Source organism: Bos grunniens, chromosome 18 (genome assembly GCF_055505025.1).
Source record: "Bos grunniens cultivar Pamir isolate PY7600 chromosome 18, Bosgru_T2T1.0, whole genome shotgun sequence".
Lineage (NCBI taxonomy): Eukaryota > Metazoa > Chordata > Mammalia > Artiodactyla > Bovidae > Bos > Bos grunniens.
Genome location: NC_141182.1, coordinates 19,285,525 through 19,313,115, shown reverse-complemented (window position 1 = coordinate 19,313,115; position 27,591 = coordinate 19,285,525). Strand labels below are relative to the sequence as shown.

The 27,591-nt window shown below is 36.0% G+C and overlaps 1 protein-coding gene across 33 annotated transcripts in view; it reads right to left on the bottom strand.

The window, feature by feature from the left end:
• Positions 1–27,591, bottom strand: part of CYLD (CYLD lysine 63 deubiquitinase) — a 72,200-nt gene that overhangs the window by 30,300 nt on the left and 14,309 nt on the right. For 13 of the 33 annotated variants that reach the window (XM_086349497.1, XM_086349521.1, XM_086349500.1 and 10 more), the window contains 2 exons: positions 2,335–2,433; positions 453–569 (listed from right to left, as the gene is read on the bottom strand). The exons of 10 other annotated variants lie outside the window; for them this stretch is intronic. In XM_086349497.1, the coding sequence (XP_086205623.1) occupies positions 453–569; positions 2,335–2,433 (216 nt within the window). The remainder of the gene's footprint in view (positions 1–452; positions 570–2,334; positions 2,434–27,591) is intronic. 10 more of the 33 variants (XM_086349505.1, XM_086349508.1, XM_086349503.1 and 7 more) reach the window with 1 other exon arrangement.

Below are 27,591 nucleotides of genomic sequence, written 5' to 3'. Positions count from 1 at the left end.
TCTACATCTGTTTCTGGAACACAGAAAGCATTCAACAAATATTTGTTGAACAGATGCACAACAACAACAACAACAAAAGAATAAACCAGAAGAAAGTGATGTCCTGGAACCAAGGGAACGTAGGGTTTTTTAAAAGCAGTGTTTAAGAATATCAAGACAGCAAGAAGTCTTTAAACAATTCAATTGATTCTAGAGATCTTCTACCTTAAACAGATGAGTGAAGTGAAGAAAACACGCTGCTGATACATTTTCTAAATATTGCAATAACCTTAATAGCAGTGTCATTCAAACTGTGTACAGTATTTTAATTCAGCACTATCAATAAAGAAAGTTTTATGGTCTACTCATTTTGTTTCCAAAAACTACATATATTGGTGAAAAGCTATTTTTTATCTGGTAAGTTAAAAGGACAGAATCATTAAAAAAAAAACCAAACTAAAATTATAGATTACCTTCATCAATGTACCATGAATTTTTTGATTTGGATTGTGGTTGTGAGTCAACAGAAGACCCATTTAAGGTATAAAATAATTCAGATCTGTTTCTAGTTCCAGGGTCTGAGGTAGATCCTATGGAACAAGAAAAGTTTCTTTTAAAAATAAAGCCAATATGGTGTGAAAGTTTTTCCATAAGAGAAATTAATATGCATATGGTGTCACAATTATACAACCAACAAATGTATGCAAACACAATATATCTTATTAGTGTCTTCAGCTTTGAAAAAGTTGGTAACCATTTTTGCAACATCAAAAAGATTGTTCAGTGCAGGAGACAATATAAGAGTAGACAATATAAAAGAAAAGCCTACCTTTAAAAAAAAAATTACTTAAAAAAAAAATCACCTCATGTACTATGGCTTTTTTCCAAATGTCAAAAATCATCATTCCCCAGTTTCATCTGACAAATCTCTTCATTCACAAATATAACCTCTTATTCTAAAACAGCTGCCCTCAAAAGTTCTTCAAATGTATATAAATCAATTGCACTTATTAAGTTTAAAGATTTAAGATTTAACTATTTTGGAATTGTTAGTCAACAAATCCCTTGCTGGGTTTCTTCATGTCTCTGGAAAAGTGAAGCAGTATTATTGCTTATGCATTAGACTTACTAAATGTAAGAAAACATTAGTACAGCTATGTTACAGACAAGGCAAGACATTCCCCTGTCCTAGTACTAAGAGGACATGCTATAGTTGAGAGCAGTGGTGTCTTTAGAACCCATATAAATCTGATTTCTTTTTCAATTTAAAGCAGATAACTCTATACTTCATTCCTATAACTAAAATCTGCTGCAACAAAAGTAGCACATGTGTCTTAAAATCTTTAGACTATTTACATTTAAGTGAGAGCAGCAAGTTGAACTACCTATCTAGATTCATAAGTTAACATAAAAAATACTACAGACTATGTATTTTATTTAATTCAAAGTCTCTCAGGGTCCAATGGCACATAAAATATTTCTTAGCATAAAATTTCTTTTTATTGAACTGAAACCAAGGAAAAAATAATCTTTTCCTAATCTATATCTGGGTTTAGAACAGTTCTTGCCACCTTTTAAATGAGCTGTTTGGCTTGTATAACTATCACCTAATAAATCTATGACCTATGTGGAAGCTAAACAAAAAACAACTAAGAACTCTACATGTAAAAAAAAAAAATTAAAAAAAAAAAAAGAACTCTACATGTACTGTGAGGGAGTTTCTGGGAGAAAGACAAAGACTTTTGCTTAGCAGTTTGGAATTTAACTTGTGCCAATTCTATTAGCAAAATCCACATAATCTCTAGTATACTTTATCCTACATAACATTACCCATAAAAGATTATTTTGTACAGTGAAACTATAAACTATATATAGGGGCTTCCCTGGTGGCTCAAATAGTAAAGAATCCACCTGCAATGCAGGAGACCGGGGTTTGATCCCTGGGTCAGAAAGATCCCATGGAGAACGGAAATGTATTCTTGCCTGAAGAATTCCATGCACGGAAAAGCCTGGAGGGCTACAGTCCATAAGGGTTGCAAAGAGTCAGACATGACTAAGTGACTGAGCCACACATAAGCTATATATACAAATGTTGCAAGTAGGGAATTCCAAAAATCAGCTTATATGAACCAGAAAAAGATACAGGTCCTCACAGGAAATTTTTCATTAATTAAAAAAGGTTGGGAAGTCTTGGCTTAAGCAACCATCTATAAACTTGTTTAGTAAACTACTAAAAATATCTGAAAGAAGAAAATATACATATACATTAAGAAGTAATACTTTTCAACATTTTTTAATCTATGCCAAATCAAAAATCATATAAATAACTAAGAACTGTATTTTATTAACCCATACCTGTAGCCTTTGGTTTATTATGACTGAATGAACCTTTGTCCCCAACACCTCTTGACATAAATGCAAGTTTGGGAGGCCTCCTTTCCTGTGTCACACTCTCTGAAACAGTAAACGTATTTTTAAAAAAAGATAAAAGGAAATTCTTATAAAAGAGAAACAATCAAGCAAATAATGACAGCAATAACAACAATCCCTTTCCAACAAAAAAGCAGCATTTTCACAGTAGTCTTACAAATTCATTAAGGCCATAGAAAGTAGAAAGCCTCTTGATGAAAGTGAAAGAGAAGAGTAAAAAGCTGGCTTAAAACTCAACATTCAAAAAACTAAGATCACGGCATCCGGTCCCATCACTTCATGGCAAATGGATGGGGAAACATGGAAACAGTGACAGAATTGATTTTGGGGGGGGCTCCAAAATCACTGCAGATGGTGACTGCAGTCATGAAATTAAAAGACACTTGCTCCTTGGAAGAAAAGTTATGATCAACCTAGACAGCATATTAAAAAGCAGAGACATTACTTTGCTGACAAAGGTCCATCCAGTCAAAGCTATGGTTTTTTCAACAGTCATGTATGGATGTGAGAGTGGGGCTATAAAGACACCTGAGCACCGAAGAACTGATGCTTTTGAACAGTGGTGTTAGAGAAGACTCTTGAGAGTCTCTTGGACAGCAAGGAGATCCAACCAGTCCATCCTAAAGGAAATCAGTCCTGAATATTCGTTGGAAGGACTGATGCTGAAGCTGAAACTCCAAAACTTTGGCCATCTAATAAGAACTGACTTATTTCAAAAGACCCCGATGCTGGGAAAGATTGAAGGCAGGAGGAGAAGGGGACGACAGAGGATGAGATGGTTGGATGGCATCACTGATTCAATGACATGAGTTTGAGTAAGCTCCAGGAGTTGGTGATGGACAGGGAAGCTTGGCATGCTGCAGTCCGTGAGGTCACAAAGAGTTGGACATGACTGAGCGACTGAACTGAACTGATGCATGGATGTGAGAGTTGGACTATAAAGAAAGCTGAGTGCCAAAGAATTGATGCTTTTGAACTATGGTATTGGAGAAAACTCTTGAGAGTCCCATGGTCTGAATGAGAACAAACCAGTCAATCCCAAAGGACATCAGTCCTGAATATTCATTGGTAGGACTGATGCTGAAGCTGAACTCCAATATTCTGGTCACTTGATGCAAAGAACTTACTCATTGGAAAAGACCCTGATGCTTAGAAAGACTGAAAGCAGGAGGAGAAGGGGTAACAGAGGATGAGATGGTTGATGGCATTACTGACTCAATTGACATGAGTTTGAGCAAGCTCCAGGAGTTGGTGATGGACAGGGTAGCCTGGCATGTTGCAGTCCATGGGGTTGCAAACAGTCAGACACAACCGAGCAACTGAACAGACAGAAAGTAGAAAGATCATACCAAAACCAAATTATTGTTATATTTCAAAATGTAATTTCTGCAAAATAATACACTCTCAAATACAGTCCCACTAAGTGCTTTAAATTCTTGAAAATTTAACCACTTTTAATCATATGTCAAGAAAACTTAGTACTGAGTTTTTTTGCAGGATTTCCCAGATTGGTATCCCCGGAACACCCCTGTGTGTGGGGAAGTGTCCTAGACTTATTTACTGCATCACCCCAGAATCTTTATATGCTAATATGCAATGTGATCTCTCAAAGAGAAATACAGTAAATTTACTTGATAACATCTTTTATGTCACTCTACTTAGCATCCCAGATCAATATATTTCATGGAACACATATTGGAAAAAGTCTGGTTAGGTATATGTATCAGTTTTTAAAAACATATATATGTTCATTTAACACATATATACAAAGAAAAAAAACAGAGAAAGCTATAGACAAATGAATGATGCAGAAAGCCAGAGATAAATAGCAATAATATTAGTGAAGCAAACACTTAAAACATTTTTGAAATATAAATGCAATAATCCTGGCATACTTGTTGATACAAAGACTACTTTAAATCTTACAGTCAGTGATTTTCATAAGATATTCACAGACAATGATCAAGCAAATGTAGAATAAAGTCAGTCTGGAAAGTGTTTTGATGGGAAGTTCAATGCATCCATGGAAGCCAACAAGACACTCAGGAGTCCTACCTGATAAAGCTATGTATTAGCAGAAGCAATGTGCCCAGAGTGGATTTTTTAGAAACCAAAGTAGAAAATAAGAAAAGTTTTACATTGTATGCACAAAGAAAGGGTCCTTTTTATTTTTTAAGAAAGAAGGAAATAATACTGAATTAATTACATATAAATGATGCTTTTTAACTTTTTTTCACAGTTGGAGAGGGAGAAGACTGCATTATAAAAACTATATCTTAACTGTCTCATAATGTGATCAAATGGAATATTTTAATTCAAAATTAAACTGAATAACCGTGTGTTTAACCAAGTCATATAGTAAAAGAAAGGCTATTTACTAGTATTTTTTATTATGTTGCCATTCAAATATCTCCAAATACCACATATGAGAGCTACTGTGAAAGGTAAAACTTCTTAGTCACTCGCAAAAGTTTCCAAACTACAACACACACATCGACTACAGAAAACTAATTCTAATATTACAGTTCAGTTCAGTCACTCAATTGTGTCCGACTCTTTGTGACCCCACAGACTGCAGCACGCCAGGCCTCCCTGTCCATCACCAACTCCTGCAGTTGACTCAAACTCATGTCCATCGAGTCGGTGATGCCATCCAACCATCTCATCCTCTGTCGTCCCCTTCTCCTGCCTTCAATCTTTCCCAGCATCTGGGTCTTTTCCAATGAGTCAGTTCTTTGCATCAAGTGGCCAAAGTATTGGAGTTTCAGCTTCAACATCAGTCCTTCCAATGAATATTCCGGACTGATTTCCTTTAGGATGGACTGGTTGGATCTCCTTGCTGTCCAAGGGACTCTCAAGAGTCTTCTCCAACACCACAGTTCAAAAGTATCAATTCTTTGGCACTCAGCCTTCTTTATAGTCCAAATCTCATACTCATACATGACTACTGGAAAAACCATAGCTTTGACTAGATGGACCTTTGTCGGTAAAGTAACATCTCTGCTTTTTAATGTGCTGTCTAGGTTGGTCATAGTTTTTCTTCCAAAGAACAAGTGTCTTTTGATTTCACGGCTGCAGTCACCATCTGTAGTGATTTTGGAACTCAAGAAAATAAAGCCTGCCTCTGTTTCATTGTTTCCCCATCCATTTGCCATGAAGTGATGGGACCAGATACCGTGATCTTAATTTTTTGAATGTTGAGTTTTAAGCCAGCTTTTTTACTCTCCTCTTTCACTTTCATCAAGAGGCTCTTTAGTTCTTCTTTGCTTTCTACCATAAGGGTGGTGTCTTCTGCATATCTGAGGTTATTGATATTTCCCCCAGCAATCTTGATTCTAGCTTGTGCTTCATCCAGCCCGGCATTCTGCATGATGTACTTGCAAATAAATTAAATAAGCAGGGTGATAATATACAGCCTTAATGTACTCCTTTCCCAATGTGGAACCAGTCTCTGTTTCTGGTTTGGTTCTAACTGTTGCTTCTTGACCTGCATACAGATTTCTCAGCAGGTAGGTAAGGTGCTCTGGTATTCCCATCTCTTGAAGAATTTCCCACAGTTTATTGTGATCCACACAGTCAAAGGCTTTGGTGTAGTCAATAAAGAAGAAGTAAATGTTTTTCTGGAACTCTCTTGTTTTTTTGATGATCCAGCAGATGTTGGCAATTTGATCTCTGGTTCCTCTTTTTCTAAAACCAGCTTGAACATCCGAAAGTTCATGGTTCATATACTGTTGAAGTCTGGCTTGGAGAATTTTCAGCATTACTTTGCTAGTGTGTGAGATGAATACAATTGTGCAGTAGTTTGAACATTGTTTGGCATTGACTTTCTTTGGGATTGGAATGAAAACTGACCTTTTCCAGTCCTGTGGCCACTATGGAGTTTTCCAAATTTGCTAGCAGATTGAGTGTAGCACTTTCACAGCATCATCTTTTAGGATTTGAAAGAGCTCAGCTGGAATTCCTTCACCTCCTCTAGCTTTGTTCATAGTGATTCTCCTAAGGCCCACTTGATTTCACAATTCCAGGATGTCTGGCTCTAGGTGAGTGATCACACCATCATGGTTATCTGGGTCATGAAGATCTTTTTTGTATGGTTCTTCTGTGTATTCTTGCCACCTCCTCTTAATATCTTCTGCTTCTGTTAGGTCCATACCTTTTCTGTCCTTTATTATGCCCATCTTTGCATGAAATGTTCCCTTGTATCTCTAATTTTTTTGAATAGATCTCTAGTCTTTCCCATTCTATTCTTTTCCTCTATTTCTTTGCACTGATCACTGAGGAAGGGTTTTTTTAATCTCTCCTTGCTACTTTTTGGAACTCTGCATTCAAATGGGTACATCTTTCCTTTTCTCCTTTGCCTTTAGCTTCTCTTCTTTCCTCAGCTATATATAAAGATATATCCATATTAACTGTAATTATTAAATAATTGCATGCAAATTCATTTTAAAAGATATTCACGTGTATACCATTATCTATCTAATCTATATACAGTTAGCAGTGATAATAACAAAAACAGAAAATGGCCTTAACTAAGGCTGCCTGGCAGTACCGAAGGGCCAAACGGAAGAGCCGCTGTGACAACTCTGCTGGTGATGCTAGGAGAGGGCTCCAAAGATTAGGAATATGCAGGGCACTGGAATTGGAAATAATGGTTATCTTCTGTCAAAGACTTTGGGGGGAGGGAGTTCAAATATCAATTTTTAGGAATAGGACAACCCTATATAATTCTATGCAGATAAAGGATACATGCCATATTTAGCAACTGACCTCCAGCAATCACATACCAACTAACATCATGCGATATGCCAGGCTAGAATCAAGATTGCCAGGAGAATATCAATAACCTCAAATACACAGATGACACCACCCTTATGGCAGAAAGTGAAGAGGAACTAAAGAGCCTCTTGATGAAGGTAAAAGAAGAGAGTGAAAAAGCAGGCTTAAAACTCAACATTCAAAAAACTAAGATCATGGCATCCAGTCCCATCACTTCATGACAAACAGATGGGGAAACAATGGATACAGTGACAGACTTTATTTCCTAGGGCTCCAAAATCACTGCATATGGTGATTGAAGCCATGAAATTAAAAGACACTTGCTCCTTGGAAGAAAAGCTATGACAAACCTAGACAGTGTATTAAAAAGCAGAGACATCACTTTGCCAACAAAGGTCCATATGGTCAAAGCTATAGGTTCTTCTAGTCGTCATGTATGAATGTGAGAGTTTGACCATAAAGAAGGCTGAGTGCTGAAGAATTGATGCCTTCGAACTGTGGTGTTGGAGAGGACTCTTGAGAGTCTCTTGGACAGCAAGGAGATCAAACCAGTCAATCCTAAAGGAACTCAACCCTGAATATTCACTGGAATATTGGATGCTAAAGCTCCAATACTTTGGCCACCTGATGTGAGGAGCTGACTCACTGAAAAAGACTCTGATGCTGGAAAAGAGTGAAGACCAGAGGAGAAGGGGGCAACAAAAGGATGAGATGGCTGGATGGCATTACCAACTCAGTGGACATGAGTTTGAGCAAACTCTGAAGGATAGTGAAGCACAAGGAAGCCTGGCATGGTGCAGTCCATGGGGTCACAAAGTGTCAGACACAACTGAGCAAGTGAACAACAAACAACAAATTCTGATTTCTTTGTCACAATTATATTCATGATCCAAAATAAAAGCCATTTACCTTAAATAAATTTTAAGAGATTATCATCTCAGGAAAAGGTAAGTATGAAAAGGTGAATAAAGTGAGGAATAAATTTGGCACACAATTTTGAGAGATTAATATAATCTTGATTAAAAGATATTAAAAGAGATAGAACAATATGTTCACCAAATGGCACGTATAAAATGTTCATAGGAGCCTTATTCATAATAACCTAAAACTGGAACAATGCATTCTACAGAAGAGATAAATTAGTCTGTTCATACAGTGGAATATTACACAGCAATAAAAAAGAATACACAACAACATGGACATTGTGTTGAGCAAAGAAATGAAGCCAAAAGTACCCATTTTATATATGTATATATGTATGTATGTGTATATGTGTGTGTGTGTGTGTGTGTGTATATACATGCATGTATATACACATACACACAGCAGGAGTGCATTCAGAATGATAAAATTAGTAGCCTGCCTATCACTCTTGTTGATTTATCAGAAAAAGAAAAATCCCTTGGGGGAAACTTGGGTTGACAATCATAACAATCAACTAGTGAACAATAACAACCAAAGCACAAGAAATGTCTGTGAATTTGAATGACCCACTAAATTGAGAAAAACTGCTTAACTGACGTACTGCTTAACATCAGCAGCCACAAGAGCATAATTTAAACCCAAATGAGAATTTAATATAGACAGAAAAGTCTACTGAAGAAAATTTTAATTTACTTGGGTAGAATGAAGAATTATAAAACCCAATTACCAAACATATTAATACCATACACAAGAACTACACAAAAACTTCCTTAAGGTAAGATTACTTATCAAAATACTTTCCTTATACTTTAGATAATTTTTTACAAAAAACTGTTCTTGAAATCCTGGAAGGTATATAAGATAACATCAGAGTTGCATGCTATGATCTAGTTCTTCAAAATAACCTTTCAGGCTCTAATTGTCTCGTATGAGAGGAGTCCTGCCTGTGCAGACAATATTCAGGATGATTCAGACTGACAATCTCTACAGAAGGCCACTTAGCAATAACTATCAAATGTAAAGTACATATACCCTCAGATCCAGGCAAATTTACTTCCAGGAAGTTATCTTTTTTAAAGATTTTATGAATATTTTTATGTAAATCTAAATATAACATATGCCACTTAAATACTCAGATTATTGGCAGCACACAAGCACTACAGATTACATGATACTGAGAGACAAAACACGAAAGAACAGAATTAGTATCCGAAACGATATGAAAATGTTGGAAGACTGGATAGCTCTAATGACATGAAGTCAAACAGGGACAAATGTAAAGTCCTGCCATCTATCCCCCAAATTAAACAAACAAGTATAGAATCAGAAACTGAAGTAAATGTGAACAAAATTGGGGATTTAAGTCAAGCATGAGTTCAGGAATCATTAACTCATTAGTTTATAGTACATTCATTCAGTTAAGAAATACTACCAACTCCAGGCAAGGAAGGCACTATGGTTATGTTTGAAAATATAATTCAAACTATGACAGGGCTGTCCCCAAATCTTTCCTGCATAAGTCCTGTTCTATTGCAACAGTTAGTCCACATACAGATGATGGTATTTTGTTCGCCTCTAGCTGTCCAAGTGTGAGGGAGGGTATCTTCAATTTAGGCTGGAGAACAAAAGATGTAGGTGTCAAAGACATTCATCTTTGAATATCTGAGGGTTGTTATAAGGAGAGGGAGCTGGATTTGTCCTAACTTCATCCCCAGTTAGAACTAGAATTCACCAGGGAAACTGTAGGAAGACAGACGTAGCATGTATCATACAAAGGGTGACTTTTTCACACTTAGACCTGTCTAAAATGAAAAACTCTAATTCCCTCCAGGACAAAGTGACTTCTATCAAATGAACACATAGCTTCCTAAGATGATATGGATGATGAGTTATCTTATAGCTATAGTGGATACATGCAATCTGATACATAAATGTGATATACATAGGACATTATTCACTGAAGCACTATGTATATACGCAAAAGACTGAAAACAGCATTAATGCCCATCAGGAGGGGACTGGTTTAAAAATTATGATACATTTATAAAATGAAATATAATGCAATAATTTAAGCAAAATATTAAGCATGCAATTAATGTACTAATGTGAAATAATCCCTAAATTCTACTGTTAGCTTTTTTTTTTTAAGGTGCAATTTGCTCTTCTGGAAAGATAAGTAGATGGACTTTTTTCTATTTCTCCTGATAAGTACAACTAAAAATTCTGGATGTAACATATAAAACAAAACTGAGAAGACTCTGAAAGGTGAAGAAGAGAAGGCAGATCAGTTAGGCAGCACAGGACCTAAGAAATGACATAAGATTTCCCTGGGTTTTCTTATTGTCTCATACATCTCAGACTTAGAGCTGAAGAAGCCAGCAACCTGGAAATGCCAACAGGCACAGACAAAAAAAAAACAACCAGCAAAGATGTACTCCCTTTAGTCAAAGAATGAAAAAAGACAAATCCTAGTAAGACAGAAACTTACAGACAATAATCACTGCACTGCAGCCAAATACAGTGGCCCCACCCACTCCAACAAAGGCCAAGCGGGGAATCTGGACTTCTGCCTCTACCTGACTATAAGAAGAAGACACGTGTAAACTGAAGCAGCAAAAACAAAGATTAAATATGATCTAGGCACTCAGAATATAATACCCAACTGTCCAAGTTTCGAATAAAAATCATTCAATATACCAAGAACCAGGAAGATACAAAGAAGAATTTGAAAAGAGTGTAAATAAAACCCAACACTGAGATGACAGATGATCATCTGACAAAGATCTGTAAAGCAATCATGATATAAATGCTTCAATAAGAAATTATAAACACACTTGGGAAAAAAAATGAAAAACAGAAACCTCTTATTACCATACCACTAAGCAAAGTCATCAAACCACAAAGGAAGAGAGCAAGAGAAGAAGAAAGGAACAGGGAAGAAATTAAAATAACAGCCAGAAACACCAGACTTCACAGAAATCAAAATATTTTTGCTTTGTGAAAGACTCTACTAAGAGGATGAAAAGATAAGCTACAGACTGGGGAAAAATATGCAAACCACATATCTAACAAAGAACTAGTATCTAGAATATATAAAGTAGTCTCAAAATTCAACAGTGAAAAAGCAAAAATCCAATGAAAACATGGACAAGAGATGAAAACACAATTCACTAAAGATACATAGATGGCAATTGATACAGGAAAGTAGATAATCAACGATCATAAGCCATTCAATTAAAACCACAGTGAGATATGATTAGACACATCTCAGAATCACTAAAATAAAAAATAATGACAACACCAGACACTCATGAAAAACTGGATAACTCATAGATTGTTGGGTGTGAAATGGTACAGGCACGCTAGAAAAAAAAAAAAAAAACATGTAAATACCACAGGACCAGTAGTTGCACACCTGGACATCATATAAGAGAAATGAAGACTTTATGTTTACTTGTGTTCCCTCTACACAAATATTCATAAGCATTATTTATAACTGCTAAAAACTGGAAACAAATCAGATGTTCTTCAACAGGAAAACTGTTAAACAAACAGTGGTATAACCATAACATGGAATATAACTCAGCAATAAAAAGGAATAAGTCAGTGATACACACAACATGGCTGAATCCCTAGAAAATTATATTGAGTGAAAAAAGCCAACCTCAAAAGGTTAATACTGTACAACTCTATTTATGTAATATTCTTGGAATTGACAGAACTGTAGAAATGAAGAACAAATTAGCAGATGCCAGAATTAAGGAGAGGGTGAAAACAAGGGAGACAGAGTGACAATAAAAAAGCAATATAAAGGATCCCTGTGGTAATGGGAATGTTCTGTATCTTGACTATATCAGTGTCAACACCCTGGTTGCGATCTCTAATTCTATAAAATGTTACCTTCGGGGAAAACTGTGTAAGGGGTACACAAGATCCTTCTGTATTATGTCTTAAAACTGCATGTAAATCTGTAGTAATCTGAAATGCAGATCTATAATAATCTGAAATATTTTCAAATCATGTATCTGACAAAGGGCTTATATTCTGATTTATAAGAATTCTCAAAGCCCCAAAATTAAATAAATGAGAAACTGGTCAAAGATTTGCACAGATATTCTACTAAGGAAGATAAATAAATGACAAACAAGCACATGAAAAGAAGTTCAACATCACTCGTCATCAGAAAAATGCAAATTGAAGCTACAATTAGTGCCACTACATACCTATTAGAATAGCTAAAATTTATATTACTGGCCATACCAAGTGCTGGCAAAGACATACCAAAGCTGGAGTTCTCATACACTGCTGCTGGGCATATAAAATAGTACAACCACTTCAGAAAGAAGGTTTGGCAGGTTCCTGTTGTTTCATTTTATTTTTAAAGTTAAACAATCACCTAGGATAATACCAGCCATTTCACATCTGGATATTTACCCAAGAAAAATGTATGCCTATATCCATACAAAGAACTTATATGTGAATTTTCATAGCAGCATTATTTACAACAGCCACAAAATATAAACAAGCCAAATATTCATCAACAAGTGAATGAAGACACAAATTGGTATATCCTTATGCTATTAGGGAAAACATATCATCTTTCCCTTTGCTCTCATTCTCACAATTTTGACACTTTTGGCCACCAAATGTGTGAGGAGTTTTCTCACACTAAGCTGTGACACCAGCTAGGTGTCCTACAATTCAATTTGGTTCTGACACGATCCACCTGGTGCTTACTCAGTTGTGTCCGACTCTTTGCGACCCTATGAACTGTAGCCAGCCAGGCTCCTCTGTCCATAGGGATCCTCCAGGCAAGAATACTGGAGTGGGTTGCTATGCCCTCCTCCAGCGTGTCTTCCCAATCCAAGGATTGAACCCAGGTCTCCCACATTGCAGGCAGATTCTTTACAGTAGTAGCAAATCCCACAAGTTAAGGACTCAATACCAGAAGACTGCCCCCAATTTAGACACAAATCGCAAGTAACACATTGTCCCCAGTAATGTTGACCCACCAGCTATAAATCAGGGTTCCCATAAGCCCTTCCTTGAGTTCAACAATTTGCTAGAATGGGTCACAGAACTCAGGAAAATACATTCACCAGTTTATTAAAAAGAATCTAATGAATGATATGGCTTCCCAGGTAGCTCAGCTGGTAAAGAATCCACCTGCAATACAGGAGACCCCAGTTCGATTCCTGAGTCAGGAAGATCCCCTGGAGAAGGGATAGGCTACCCACTCTAGTAATCTTGGGCTTCCCTGGTGGCTCAGTCAGTAAAGAATCCACCTACAATGTGGGAGACCTGTGTTCGATCCCTGGGTTGGGAAACACATTCATCAGTTTATTATAAAGGGTATAATAAATGATATAGGTGAACATCCAGATGAAGATACACACAGACAAAAAATAGGGAAAAGGCAGAAAGCTGCCATGCCCTCTTTAGGCATGCCACCCTCCCAGACCTCTATGGGTTCAGTAACCTACAAGCTCTCAAAACCCCATACTATGGGGATGCTTGTAGAGACTTCATCAGATAGGCATGCCTGATTATTTACTCAGTTTCCAGCTTATCTCCCCTCTCCAGAGGATGGGGTTCTAGCTGAAAGTTCTAAACACAGCTTCACCTCTGCAGTGACCAGTCCCCCGTCTAGAAACCTACCAAAAATCACTTCATAAGAATAAAAGACACTTCTATCACCCAGGAAATTCCAAAGGATTTTAGAAGCTCTGTGTCAGACACTCCTACCACTCAGGAAATTAAAGGAGCTTTAGGAGCTCTGTGTAAGGAACCTGGGTCAAAGACCAAACATTAGCAAGAATCAGGGGCCCAGAAAAAAATATATATCCTATTTTACATCACAGAATGGAATACTTCTCAGCATCAAGAAAGACATATGGATGAGTCAATAAATAATTGCACTGAATGAAATAAGTCAGACCAAAAAAAAAAAAAAAAGAGAGAGAGAGTACATCCTGAATTCTCCATCTATATAAAATTCTAGGAAATGTGACAAATGCATACCGACAGAAAACAGATCCTATGATTACATGGATTTTGGAGGAGGGAACAGGCAGAGGAGGGAGGAAGCAAAGGGGCACCTTGGGGTGATGGACATGCTCACTATCTTGATTGTGGTAAAGGTATCACAGGTCTACATATAGAGAAAAACATATCAAACTATATACTTAAAGTATGTGCACTTTATTTTATGTCAATTAAAACTCATTAAAATTGTTAAGATAATAAAAACAAGGTACCCCAAAATGCATAAAATATGCAAATACTGAACAACAAAGAAACAAATTAACCAAGAAGCATATAGAAGAAAAATAGGTAGTTGGGGAGCAATGTTAAGAGGAAAAAGTTTTATACACTCTTTGAAACTTCAGTGCAAATGTGAATGTACTACATAATCTAAAAAATAAAATTAGCCTTACATTCCCAACCCCCAAAACTAAAAAAGACAACACAGACTGGACTAGAAAAAGCAGAAATTTAGGGGAGGCTCTAATTGATATTGATTAGCACTAACTGACTAATATTCTTAGAACCAGACATGGAAAAACAGACTGGTTCCAAATTGGGAAAGGAGTACATCAAGGCTGTACACTATCACCCTGCTTATTTAACTTATATGCAGAGTACATCATGCGAAATGCCGGACTGAATGAAGCACAAGCTGGAATCAAGATTGTCAAGGGAAATATTAATAACCTCAGATATGCAGATGACACCACCATTATGGCAGAAAGCAAAGAAGAACTAAAGAGCCTCTTGATGAAAGTAAAAGAGGAGAATGAAAAAGGTGTCTTAAAACTCAACATTCCAAAAACTAAGATCATGGCATCTGATCCCATCACTTCATGGAAAATGATGGGGAAACAATGGAAACAGTGACAGACTTCATTTTGGGGGGCTCCAAAATCATGCAGAGTACATCATGAGAAATGCTGGGCTGGAAGAAGCACAAGCTGGAATCAAGATTGCCGGGAGAAATATCAATAACCTCAGATATGCAGATAACACCACCTTTATGGCAGAAAGTGAAGAGGAACTAAAAAGCCTCTTGATGAAGGTGAAAGAGGAGAGTGAAGTTGGCTTAAAGCTCAACATTCAGAAAACTAGGATCATGGCATCCGGTCCCATCACTTCATGGGAAATACATGGGGGAACAGTGGAAACAGTGTCAGACTTTATTTTGGGGGGCTCCAAAATCACTGCAGATGGTGACTGTAGCCGTGAAATTAAAAGACACTTAGTCCTTGGAAGGAAAGTTATGACCAACCTAGACAGCATATTCAAAAGCAGAGATATTACTTTGCCAACAAAGGTCCATCTAGTCAAGGCTATGGTTTTTCCAGTGGTCATCTATGGATGTGAGAGTTGGATTGTGAAGAAAGCTGAGTGCCAAAGAAGTTGATGTTTTTGAACTGTGGCATTGGAGAAGACTCTTGAGAGTCCCTTGGACTGCAAGGAGATCCAACCAGTCCATCCTAAAGGAAATCAGTCCTGAATATTCACTGGAAGGACTGATGTTGAAGCTGAAACTCCAATACTTTGGCCACCTGATATGAAGAACTGACTCACTGAAAAAGACCCTGATGCTGGGAAAGATTGAAGGCAGGAAAAGAAAGGGGATAACAGAGGATGAGATGGTTGGATGGCAGCACCAACTCTATGGACATGAGTTTCAGCAAGCTCTGGGAGTTGGTGATGGACAGGGAAGCCTGGTGTGCTGCAGTCCATGGGGTCACAAAGAGTCAGACATGACTGAGCAGCTGGACTGAACTGAACTAATTGATATGCTTAATCACAACAGATTTAAGAACCTGAATACAAAATCAAATTAGATATGTTAGAGGTTTTCAACATTTAAAACAGTAACAGAGAGAGGAAAAACTCTACAAGTTGAAGACGCCTGCATTTTTAGTCGAAGATATTTTTCAGAAGCCTACTGTAACAAGCAATTGAATTGGATGAATTCTTTCCTAATCTCATCAACTGTTAAACTGCTTGCAAAAACTTTTTTTAAGGCTGAAAATAACTTTGTCCTACAAATGAAGGTAATTGGGCAAGAAAAAAATAAGGAACTAAATGAGACATTATGACTATTTTTTTCTCTCTAAAGAAATGGGTGTTAACGATGACATGAAATACAGATGAAGACCTATTTAAATAAATGAAACTAATTCTCATTTACCCAACTTTGCTTTTTAAAGTCTATTTGCAGGCTTTACTTTGTTGGCAAAAAAGTATAATTGGTGTATTATATAATAAAAGCTGGTATCATTCTCAATTATCTTCTATTCAGGGTTCATGAAAACCAAGCTTTAAAAGGGGAAAAAAGCATTATTTTTGCCTTGCTTGTCACTGCTCTGAGAGCCAGTAACAATGACAATGATAGCCACCGATCTGTAAGATTAGAGTTTGCCTAACAAGTGATTTCCAAGAGATTCATGTAAGCAATTTTGATTATTTTAATCCTACATCACTAATTAAATAAAATATAATTGTAAATGCTTTTGAAGATAAATACTACTAAAGATTAATTCCTTGTCAGCTTATACATAATTCCATCACATGAAAAATAGAAATGGTAGCTTTTTTTCTTTTCTTCTTAAGTACTACTATAGAACCCAAGTTCATTTACATTTCAAACCAAATCAAGATATGGAAAATGTATACAGAAAGAAATACAGCTCTAGAGTTTAAAAAAGGAGGGTAGGGGCATTTCAAATCTTTATTCCACAGCAAACAGAAAAACACAATCAATTATACATAAGCCAATGTCATATTTCAGGTACTTTTTCTTTCTTAAATTATAATACTAAACTAATGATTTCCCTAGCTTCCCAACTTACTTGATTTAATGGATTATATTTAGTTGTAAAATATAAAATTCAAAGAAATTCAATAAAGTAGGTAAAAAGGATGGTTATACTAATATGATTTTGAGCTCTCAAATGTAATCTTTGGAAATTAAAGAAAAAAAGGAAGAAAGAACAAGAAAACCTATGGAGATATTTGATTTGGTAAGATAAGTTTAAATTACATTTATCCATGTGGTTCTGGAAAAATAATATTAGCACAGAATTGGTTATCCCTGTAAGAATAAACAATGAAAGAAAATTGATTTTACAAGGGATTCCCCTTAGCTATTCAGCAAGCTAACATTATAAAATTAGCATCACTCAATGAATTTCTTTAGGACAGGGTTTCTCAACCTGAGCAAAGCTGACTTTTTGGACCAGACTTTTTTTGTGAGGATCAGAGGTGCTACTCTTTGCATCGTAGGATGTTTGGCAGCGTCTCTGTCTCTACCCTCTAGATTCAAGCAGTATTCCTACTTCAGATGTGACGACCATAAATGTCTCCAGACAGAGCAAAATGTCTTCTGGAGGTGAAGGCTTTGTACTAACTCTAAAAGTAAAACAAAAAGCTTTAAAAATTACTTAACATACCGGCGGGGCGGGGGCGGTGGGGGGGTGGGGTGGGAAGGAACCCATGACAGTCTCAAAAGAAAAAAACTGCAATGGATACCAATTCATAGATGATTCTGATGTTGGAACTGGCAGAAAAGAATTTTAAAGAGGCTATTAAAACCATGCCTATTGAAGTAAAGAAAAATATGCTTACAGTGAAGGAGAAGACAGGACTATCTCATCAGAGAACTAAAACAAGGAACTAGACAGAAGAGCCTTAAAATTCTTTTAAAAACTTAAAAATACAAGTGTCTCAATAAATAATGTATTGAATATGCTGGAAAACAATGGGGATAAACGAAGGGGAACTGAATAAAACTGAAGGTAGAACAACAGAACTGTCTAAAGAACAAAGGGACTAAGATTTGAAAAAAAAAATTAACAGAAACTCAAGCATAAGGGTCAGTATGAAAAATTATGACATATATCTAACTGAAGGTACAGAAAGGAAGAGGAGTAAAAGGAACAGAAAAAAAACATTTGAAGGAAAAATGGCTAGATGTTTCCTACTTTGTTAAAAAATATAAATTTACAAATCTAAGTTTAGCAAATGCCAACCAAAATAGAGATGAATAAAACCATGCTAGGTACATCACAGTTAAATACTGTAAGCCAAACATAAAGTCTTCAGAATACCCAGAGAAAAATAACATACTATACTACATACAGAGGCACAATGATTCAAGCTAGTGATGATTTTCATCAGAAACTGTGGAGGCTAGAAAATCAAATTTAAAGCAGAATTATATATATACCCAAAATATCTTTCAATATGAAGGCAAGATAAAGATATTCTCAGACAAAAGAAAATTAAGAAAAATTCATTTCTAGAAAACTTCACTTCAACAAACACCACAAGGAAGTTCTTCAGGATGAATGAAAATGACAAACAGATACACACATCTTTTAACTCTTTAAAATATAAGTGATTATTTCAACAAAAACTGTTTCCTGTGCATTTTTAAAATACATAGTTATGATGTACAAGATGATTAGTAACACAAAGAATAAGAGGTAACTAGATTTACATGGTTACAAGGTTTCTACATCTTATATAAGTATATATATATACTTATATATATAAGTGACACAATATTACCTGTAACTAGACTTAAACATTAAGAATGTATATTATAATCCTTGGAGAAACCACTAAAAGCAATATGACAATGAAGTATAGCTTAAAGGCCAAGATAATTAATCTTATAATTCTTAAAATTTTTCAAATAATCTACTAAAAAGGTAGAAAATTACTATAAGAAGAATGAAAAATAGAGGGACAAATAGAAAACAGATAATAAAATACTGGATTTGAAACCCATAACAACAATAGTTACTTTAAGTTTTAATAGATTAACCACAACAACGAAAAGATAGAGATCATCAGACTGGATTTTTTAAAAAACAACACGCATAAAAACCAACCAAGTGGGATAGAGTGAGAAAGTGAAGTAAAGCAGGTGGGGTGGGGGAAACATCTTGATCCAAAAACACATGTTAGGGGTAGGGCAGACAAAGTAGGACCAACACAAAACACACAAGGCAGCAGAAATAAATCCAACTGTCATGATGATAAATATTAATAGATTAAAATCTTCCATTAAAATATAAAAACTGTCAAACTATATTAAGGAATCAACTATATGTGGTTATAAGAGACATACCAAAAAAAGGAACATATCTGGAAAATACTCACCAAAAGAAAACCTATCCATATCACACAAAACAGAATTTAAGTCAAAAGAAAAAACTTACTAGAGATGGAAATGGTCACCACATAATAAGAAATAGCTCAAATTACCTGGAATGTGTAAAACTCCTAAATTCTAGGTACCTACAAATCCTCAACTTGTATGCAGCTAATAACAATTTCAAAACTAAAGCAAACACTCAGAATTAAGAAGAAATTAACAAATCCATCATCATATTTAGAAGTTTTAACATGCCTTGTTCTGTAATTGTCAGACTTCACAATTTAAAACTCAGTAATGATACATAAAATTTGAATGGCATAATAAATTAGCTTGACCTAAGGGACACATAAAATATGCATGAAATACATGCAACTACAATTGAAGAAAACACATTCTTTTCAAGTACACAGAGAACATTTCTGAAACTTGGGATCATGTACCAGTCCATAAAGTCAGCCTCAACAAATGTTAAAGTATCGGTATCATATTCTCTTACCATATGCAATCAAATTGAAAATGAATAACAATGAAAACAAAAAGCAAGACATATGAAAATTTTTAAAGTACATTTTAAAAGAGTTCATGAATTACATTAAAAAATCATGAAGGAAATTACAAAATACTTCAAATTTAATGGTAACAAGATAACTACATATCAAATTTTATGGAATGTAGGTAGCTGGGTACAAAGAATCTATTGCCTTAGATGCTTTATACTAAAAATTAATAAGCTAAGCATTTGAATGTAATGCTTTAGAAAAATTGAATAAATCCACAAAAAGTCAAAGAAAAAATAATTTTTAAAACTACTAAAATGGAAAATCAACATATCTAGAAAGGATTGAAAGTGAAAGTGTCAGTCGCTCAGTCACGTCCAACTCTTTGTGACCCCATCCATGTACTGTGTAGCCCACCAGGCTCTTCTGCCCATGGAATTCTTTAGGCAAGAATACTGGAGTGGGTTGCCATTTTCTTCTCCAGAGGATCTTCTCAACCCAGGGATTGAACCCAGGTCTCTTGCATTTCTGGCAGAACATTTACCATGTGAGCCACCAGGGAAGCCCCAGGGAGCCGCACTTGGCCCCAGTGCAGGGTGGGGCCAAGGAGAGGAAGAGGGGGGTTCTGCCCACGTGCTGTGGCAGTTGCCACAGTGGCCACTTGGGAGTGGCAGCGGCTGGCGTGTCTAGCAAAACACGGCTTTTTGAGTAAATGCTAGTGAGAACCCTCCGTTAAGACTTTTTTCTCTGCCTTATTTCACTTAGCATAATACCCTCAACAGTCCATTCACATTGTCCTAAATGGCAGGATTTCCTTCCTTCTTCTGACCAAATAATATTCCACAACATCTTTTTCATCCATTTATCTGCTGATGAACATTTAGGTTGTTTCCAAATCTTGGCTACTGTGAATAATGTTGTAATGAATACAGAAGTGTAGTTATCTTTTTGAGATTCTGTTTCATTTCCTTCGGATATACCTCTAGAAGTGGGCTTGCTGGATTGTATGGTAATTCTATTTTTAACTTTTTGAAGAGAAAAGCAAATACTGTATGATTTCATTTATATATGGAATCTGAAAAGGACAAACTAAGAAAAACAGAGAGCAGAGCGGTAGTTACCACAGAGTGGGAGGGTGGAGTGACCAATCATTAAAAGTCAAATACTGTATGATTCCATTTAAATGAGGGGTACTTAGAGAAGTCCAAATCATAGAGACAGAAAGAAGAAAAGCAGCTGCCAGAAGCTAAGGGTAGGGGAGAGATGGGGGTCTATTGTTTAATGGGCATAGAGTTTTACAAGATGAAAAGTGTTAAGGAGACAGATGGTGATAAATGTTACACAAAATTATGAATGCATTTAATACCACTGAACTGTACAGGTAAAAATGGTTAAGATGGTAATTTTATCAAACAATTTTTTTTAATTTAAATGTGCATTTTAAATTTTTTTTTAATTTTACCCCAACACTTTCCAAGGAACAGGTCCTTCTTGGCAAAAGCCTATTCCATGGCACCATGTAAAAAAAGTTTTAAACATGCAATGCAAATATTTTAAAAATTTTAAAGCATGCAAAAATTAGCAAACTGGAAATTAGCTGATTAAAAGAAAAGAAACATAAGACTATCTCAATAGATAAAGAAAAAAGTTTGATAAAATTTAATATCCCCTCATGATAAAACTCTTGGGGAATCATGGGTAACTTCTATAACCTGATAAATGACAGTAACAACAATAAAATCCTATGATAAGCATCATACTTCACAGTGAAATGCTGGAAGCATTCACTTTAAGATCAAGAGCAAGGTGAAGATGCCATTCAATATTGTATTGAGAGGGATACTAGAATAACAAACCACATTTAAAAAATGAAAGATATAAGGATTAAAAGGAAGAGGTAAAACAGTATTTGCAGATGACTTACTACTAAAATATTAATCTACAGATAAATTGTGAAAAAAAGATCTTGATAACACTGTTTATAACAAAACTCTGCACACAAAAGTCATCTGAGATACTACTTCACAAGCAATGGGATGGCTAGAATCAAAAGGTCAAATAATAACAAAGACATGAAGAAATCAGAATCCTCCTGTGTGCTGTGCTTAGTCGCTCAGTTGTGTCTGACTCTTTGCGACCCTACAGACTGCAGCCCACCAGGCTCCTCTGTCCATGGGGATTCTCCAGGCAAGAATATTGGAGTGGGTTTCATGCCCTCCACCAGGGGATCTTCCCAACCCAGGGATCGAACCCAGGTCTCCCACACTGCAGGCAAATTCTTTAATGACTGAGCCACCAGGGAAGCCGTCATGCAAATCTTCATACAACACTATAAATTGTAAAATGATGTGGCCACTTTGGAAAACAGTCTGGCAATTACATACATGATTAAACATGAGCTACACATGCCCCAGCAATTCCATTCCTAGATATATACCCAGGAGAAATAAAAGCATACATCCACACAAAAACCTGTACAGGAATGTGTGTAGCAACATCATACCGATACATTATAGCCAAAAGATGGAGGGAACCCAAATGTCCATGACAGATGAATGGATAAACTGTGATATATCAATACAATGGAATATTACTCAGGCATTAAGAAGAATGAAATACTGATATATGCTATAACATGGATGAACCCTGAAAATATTATGCTAAGTGAACAAAGTCACATCTTATGTTAACATAAGAGCACGTCTTAAGTTATTCTGTTTATATGAAATGTCTACAATAGGCAAACATACAAAGACAGAAAGCAGACTGGCAGCTGCTTAGGACAGAGGAGGATGGAGAGATAGGGAATTATAACTAAAATGTACAAGGTTTCTTTGTAAGCTGATGAAAACGTTCCCTTATTGATTGCTATGATAACTGCACACATCTGTAAATACACTAAAATACACTGAGTTGTATGGTTAAAACTAGTGAATTATATCTCAATACAACCGTTTTTATACCTAATTTCTACATATCATCAAAAAACTATTAGAAAGTATGTTTTACTTGATAATGTATCAGCATACATGCAAGAAATGGAGAAATTTTTTACTAAAAAGATTAAATAAATGAAAGGCTATACAGTGTTCATATATCAAGTTTCAATATAACAGAAATGTCGATTTTCCTCAAATTGTTCCACAGTTTAAGTGCAACTCCAATCAAAAACCCAACAGAACTCTCTTGTAATATTTGAGAAGCTGACTGTTAAATTTACATTGAAGACTCAAGGACCAAAAACAACCAAGACACTCATTAAGAAAAGGAACAAAAAGGGAAATGTACTCTTACTGCTATTGGATTTCTTCTAAAGCTATGACACAGAAAGATTCATATATACATGATAAACTTCATTTATACTCAGCAAGCACAGTAGAGAAAATTAGGAATACAAACCTCATATCCTATACAAGATCATATCTAAGTATATTATCAACTTAAATGTGAAAAGAAAAATTATTAAACTTTTAGAAGACAATCTAGAAAACTCAGAAGAGTAATGAAAATATAAAGAATCATTAAAACAATGTGGTGCTGAAGCAGTAACAGACAGAATAGAAAGTATAGCTCAGTGGTTAGACTGAGAAAAAGCTTCACAGCACTTTGCAAAGCCAAATTGCACCCAAAAAAGGTCAAGGTCAATGTTTGGTGGTCTGCTATGGGTCTGATCCACTACAGCTTTCTGAATCCCAGCAAAACAATTACATCTGAGAAGTAGGCTCAGCAAATCAATGAGATGCACAAAAAAATACAATGTCTGCAGCCAGCACTGGTCAACAGAAAGGGCCCAGTTCTTCTCCACAACACCTGACCGCATATCACACAACCAATGCTTCAAAAGTTGAACCAATTGGGCTACGAAGTTTTGCCTCATCTGCCATATACACCTGACTTCTCGCCAACTGACTACCACTTTTTCAATCATCTCGACAACATTTTGCAGGCAAAATGCTTCCACAACCAGCAAGAGACAGAAAATGCTTTCCAAGAATTCCTCAAATCCTGAAGCTCAGATTTTTATGCTACAGGAATAAACAAACTTACTTCTTGTTGGCAAAAATGTGTTGATTGTAAAGGTTCCTACTTTGATTAATAGAGATGTGTTTGAGGCTAGTTATAATGATTTGAAATTCACAGTCTGAAATCTCAATTACTTTTGTATCAACCTAACAAATCAGAAAGAAAAAGACACCTATGATATGGTATCACTTATACACAGAATCTAAAATATGACACAAATGAATTTACTTGCAAAACAGAAACAGACCCACAGACATAGAAAACAAACTTATGGTTACCAAAGGGGAAAGAGGGTGAGAAAGGGATAAATTAGGAGTTTGGGATTAACATATACATACTACTACATAAAACAGATAAAAAACAAGGTCCTACTGTAGAGCACAGAGAACTATATTCATTATCCTGTAATAATACATAATGAAAAGAATATGAGTGTGTACACACACACATATACACACACAAACATACGTAAAACTGAATCATTCTGCTGTACTCCAGAAATACAACGCTGTAAATCAACTATTCAGTAAAAAATAAATAAATAAAAAGCAAAATAAAAAATAAATCACTCTTACACTCTGCTGACAGGAATACAAATTGTTATACCAACTACCAAAAGCAATTTAGCAGTATCTAGAACAATACAAATGCATGCAGCTTTTCATCAAACAAACCCACTTCTGGGAATTTATCCTACATATATATTTCTACATATAGAAAATATATATGTATGAGGTTAGTGCAGCATTGTGCATAATAGTAAAAATTTAGAAACAATACAAATATCTATTAGTAAGAATCAATAAATTAGGGAACCACAATAACAATGTTAAATATGTACTATAAATAATGAGAACCTCAGATACACAAAGACTTCCAAGATAAAAAAGAGAATAAAGCACATGCAGAATAAATATTATTCTTCATGGCTAAAAAGGGAAGAAAGAATATGCACCTATACTGTATGAAGAAACTCTAAAAAGATATACAAGAAACTAATAAAAATAGCTACTGGTGGGTGGCAAGGAGTGGAGTGAGGGGGCAACTAGAGCAGAGGAGATAGAATGGAAACAAGACATCCTACTATACTGTTTCATTATTTTGATTTGAGATATGCAAATGCATTTCTTATTAAAAATTATTTTAGTAACTTGATAGTTACTAAATTCAAGGGTTTTTGCATTGGTCAAAATTCCAAAGATACAATGTATATTTTATTACCATATGCTCTTTCATCTCAAAAGGAAAAACACCTTAAATACTTATCTCTAGTTAATTATATGCATAATGAAGTATTTAGGATGAAGTGTACTGAGGTCTGTAACTTATTTTGCAATGCATTACAAAAAAAAAAAGATGGAGATGTGCATGGATAGAGGGATGCATAATATGATAAAGCAAGTATTATACAAAAATGTTAATTGTAGAAACTAGGTGGTAGGAATAGGGATGTTCAGTATAAAATTCTTCCAACTTTTCTATGTTTGAAATTGCATAATAAAATGTTGAAAATATACTTTATTAAAATTTTAAAATAAAGAACTCACAAATCAATAAACAGACAAATCAACAGAAAACTGAGGAAAGACACAACCAGGTATTTATTAGAGGACATAAATTTTCCATAAACATATGAAAATTATTCAACCCTACTTGTGATGAGGGAACTACGATTAAAACCACCCTGAGATACCGTTTCTCAAAGGTATCAGATTGGCAAAAAATTTAATGGGTACCAAGCGTTGACGAGGATATGGAAATACTCAAAACCCAAACAACCACTGACATTAGAATGGGTTATTAAACCATGAAGTATTCACACAATGAAATATACTATGAAGCAGTAAAGGTAAACTAATACCATCATTCACCAGAAAGAATCTCAAAATATACTTTAACTAAATAATGCAATCATTAGAGAATACAATCACTATGATTCTATTTATTATAAGTTTTAAAACAGGCTAAACTAAACAAGCTATTACACACCAATCCAATTCAAGCCACCATCTTCTGTCTCTCATATGGATAACTGCAACAGTCCCCCTCCTGATTTCCCTGTTTCTGCCTTCTAACTTGCAGCCAGGGCCGTCATTTTTAAACGGAAGTTACATAAGTTGTCCTTTGTGCAAAATCCACATTAGCTCCCCAACTCCCTAGAGTAAAGCCAAGAATCCATACACCAGCCATTTGGCCCTGCATGGTCCAGCTTCACTACCTCTCCTATCACTGTCCCTCACTCAAGCTACAATGAACCCCTTGCTATTCCTCAAGCTGGCCAAGCCCTCAAATCACCTTCATGTTAAGAGCTCAAATGTCAACACATTAGAGAGGCTCACTGGGACTAACCTCAGTTCAGTTCAGTTGCTCAGTCGTGTCTGACTCTTTGTGACCCATGGACTAAAACACACCAGGCCTCTCGGTCCATTACCAACTCCTGGAGTTTACCCCAACTCATGTCCATTGAGTCGGTAATGCCATCCAACCATCTCACCCTCTGTCATCCCCTTCTCCTCCTGCCTTCAATCTTTCCCAGCATCAGGGTCTTTTCAAATGAGTCAGCTCTCCACATCAGGTGGCCAAAGTATTGGAGTGTCAGCTTCAACATCAGTCCCTCCAATGAACACCCAGGACTGATCTCCTTTAGGATGGACTGGTTGGATCTCCTTGCAGTCCAAGGCACTCTCAAGAGTCTTCTCCAACACCACAGTTAAGAAGCATCAATTCTTTGGTACTCACCTTTCTTTATAGTCCAACTCTCACATCCACACATGACCACTGGAAAAACCATAGCCTTGACTAGACGGACCTTTGTTGGCAAAGTAATGTCTCTGCTTTTTAATATGCTGTCTAGGTTGGTCGTAACTTTTCTTCCAAGGAGCAAACGTCTTTTAATTTCATGGCTGCAGTCACCATCTGCAGTGATTTTGGAGCCCCGAAAAATAAAGTCAGCCACTGTTTCCACTGTTTCCCCATCCATTTGCTATGAAGTGATGGGACCGGATGCCATGATCTTAGTTTTCTGAATGTTGAGCTTTAAGCCAACTTTTTCACTCTCCTCTTTCACTTTCATCAAGAGGCTCTTTAGTTCTTCACTTTCTGCCATAAGGGTGGTGTCATCTGCATATCTGAGGTTATTGATATTTCTCCCGGCAATCTTGATTCCAGCTTGTGCTTCTTCCAGTCCAGTGTTTCTCATGATGTACTCTGCATATAAGTTAAATAAGCAGGGTGACAATATACAGCCTTGACTCCTTTTCCTATTTGGAACCAGTCTGTTGTTCCATGTCCAGTTCTAACTGTTGCTTCCTGACCTGCATAAATATTTCTCAAGAGGCAGGCCAGGTGGTCTGGTATTCCCATCTCTTTCAGACTTTTCCACAGTTTATTGTGATCCACACAGTCAAAGGCTTTGGCATAGTTTTTCTGGAACTCTCTTGCTTTTTCCATGATTCAGTGGATGTTGGCAATTTGATCTCTGGTTCCTCTGCCTTTTCTAAAATGAGCTCGAACATCTGGAAGTTCACGGTTCACATATTGCTGAAGCCTGGCTTGAAGAATTTTGAGCATTACTTTGCTAGTATGTGAGATGAGTGCAATTGTGCGATAGTTTGAGCATTCTTTGGCACTGCCTTTCTTTGAGACTGGAATGAAAACTGACTGAGTTTTCCACTGCTGAGTTTTCCAAATTTGCTGGCATATTGAGTGCAGCACTTTCACAGCATCATCTTTTAGGATTTGAAATAGCTCAACTGGAATTCCATCACCTCCACTAGCTTTGTTTGT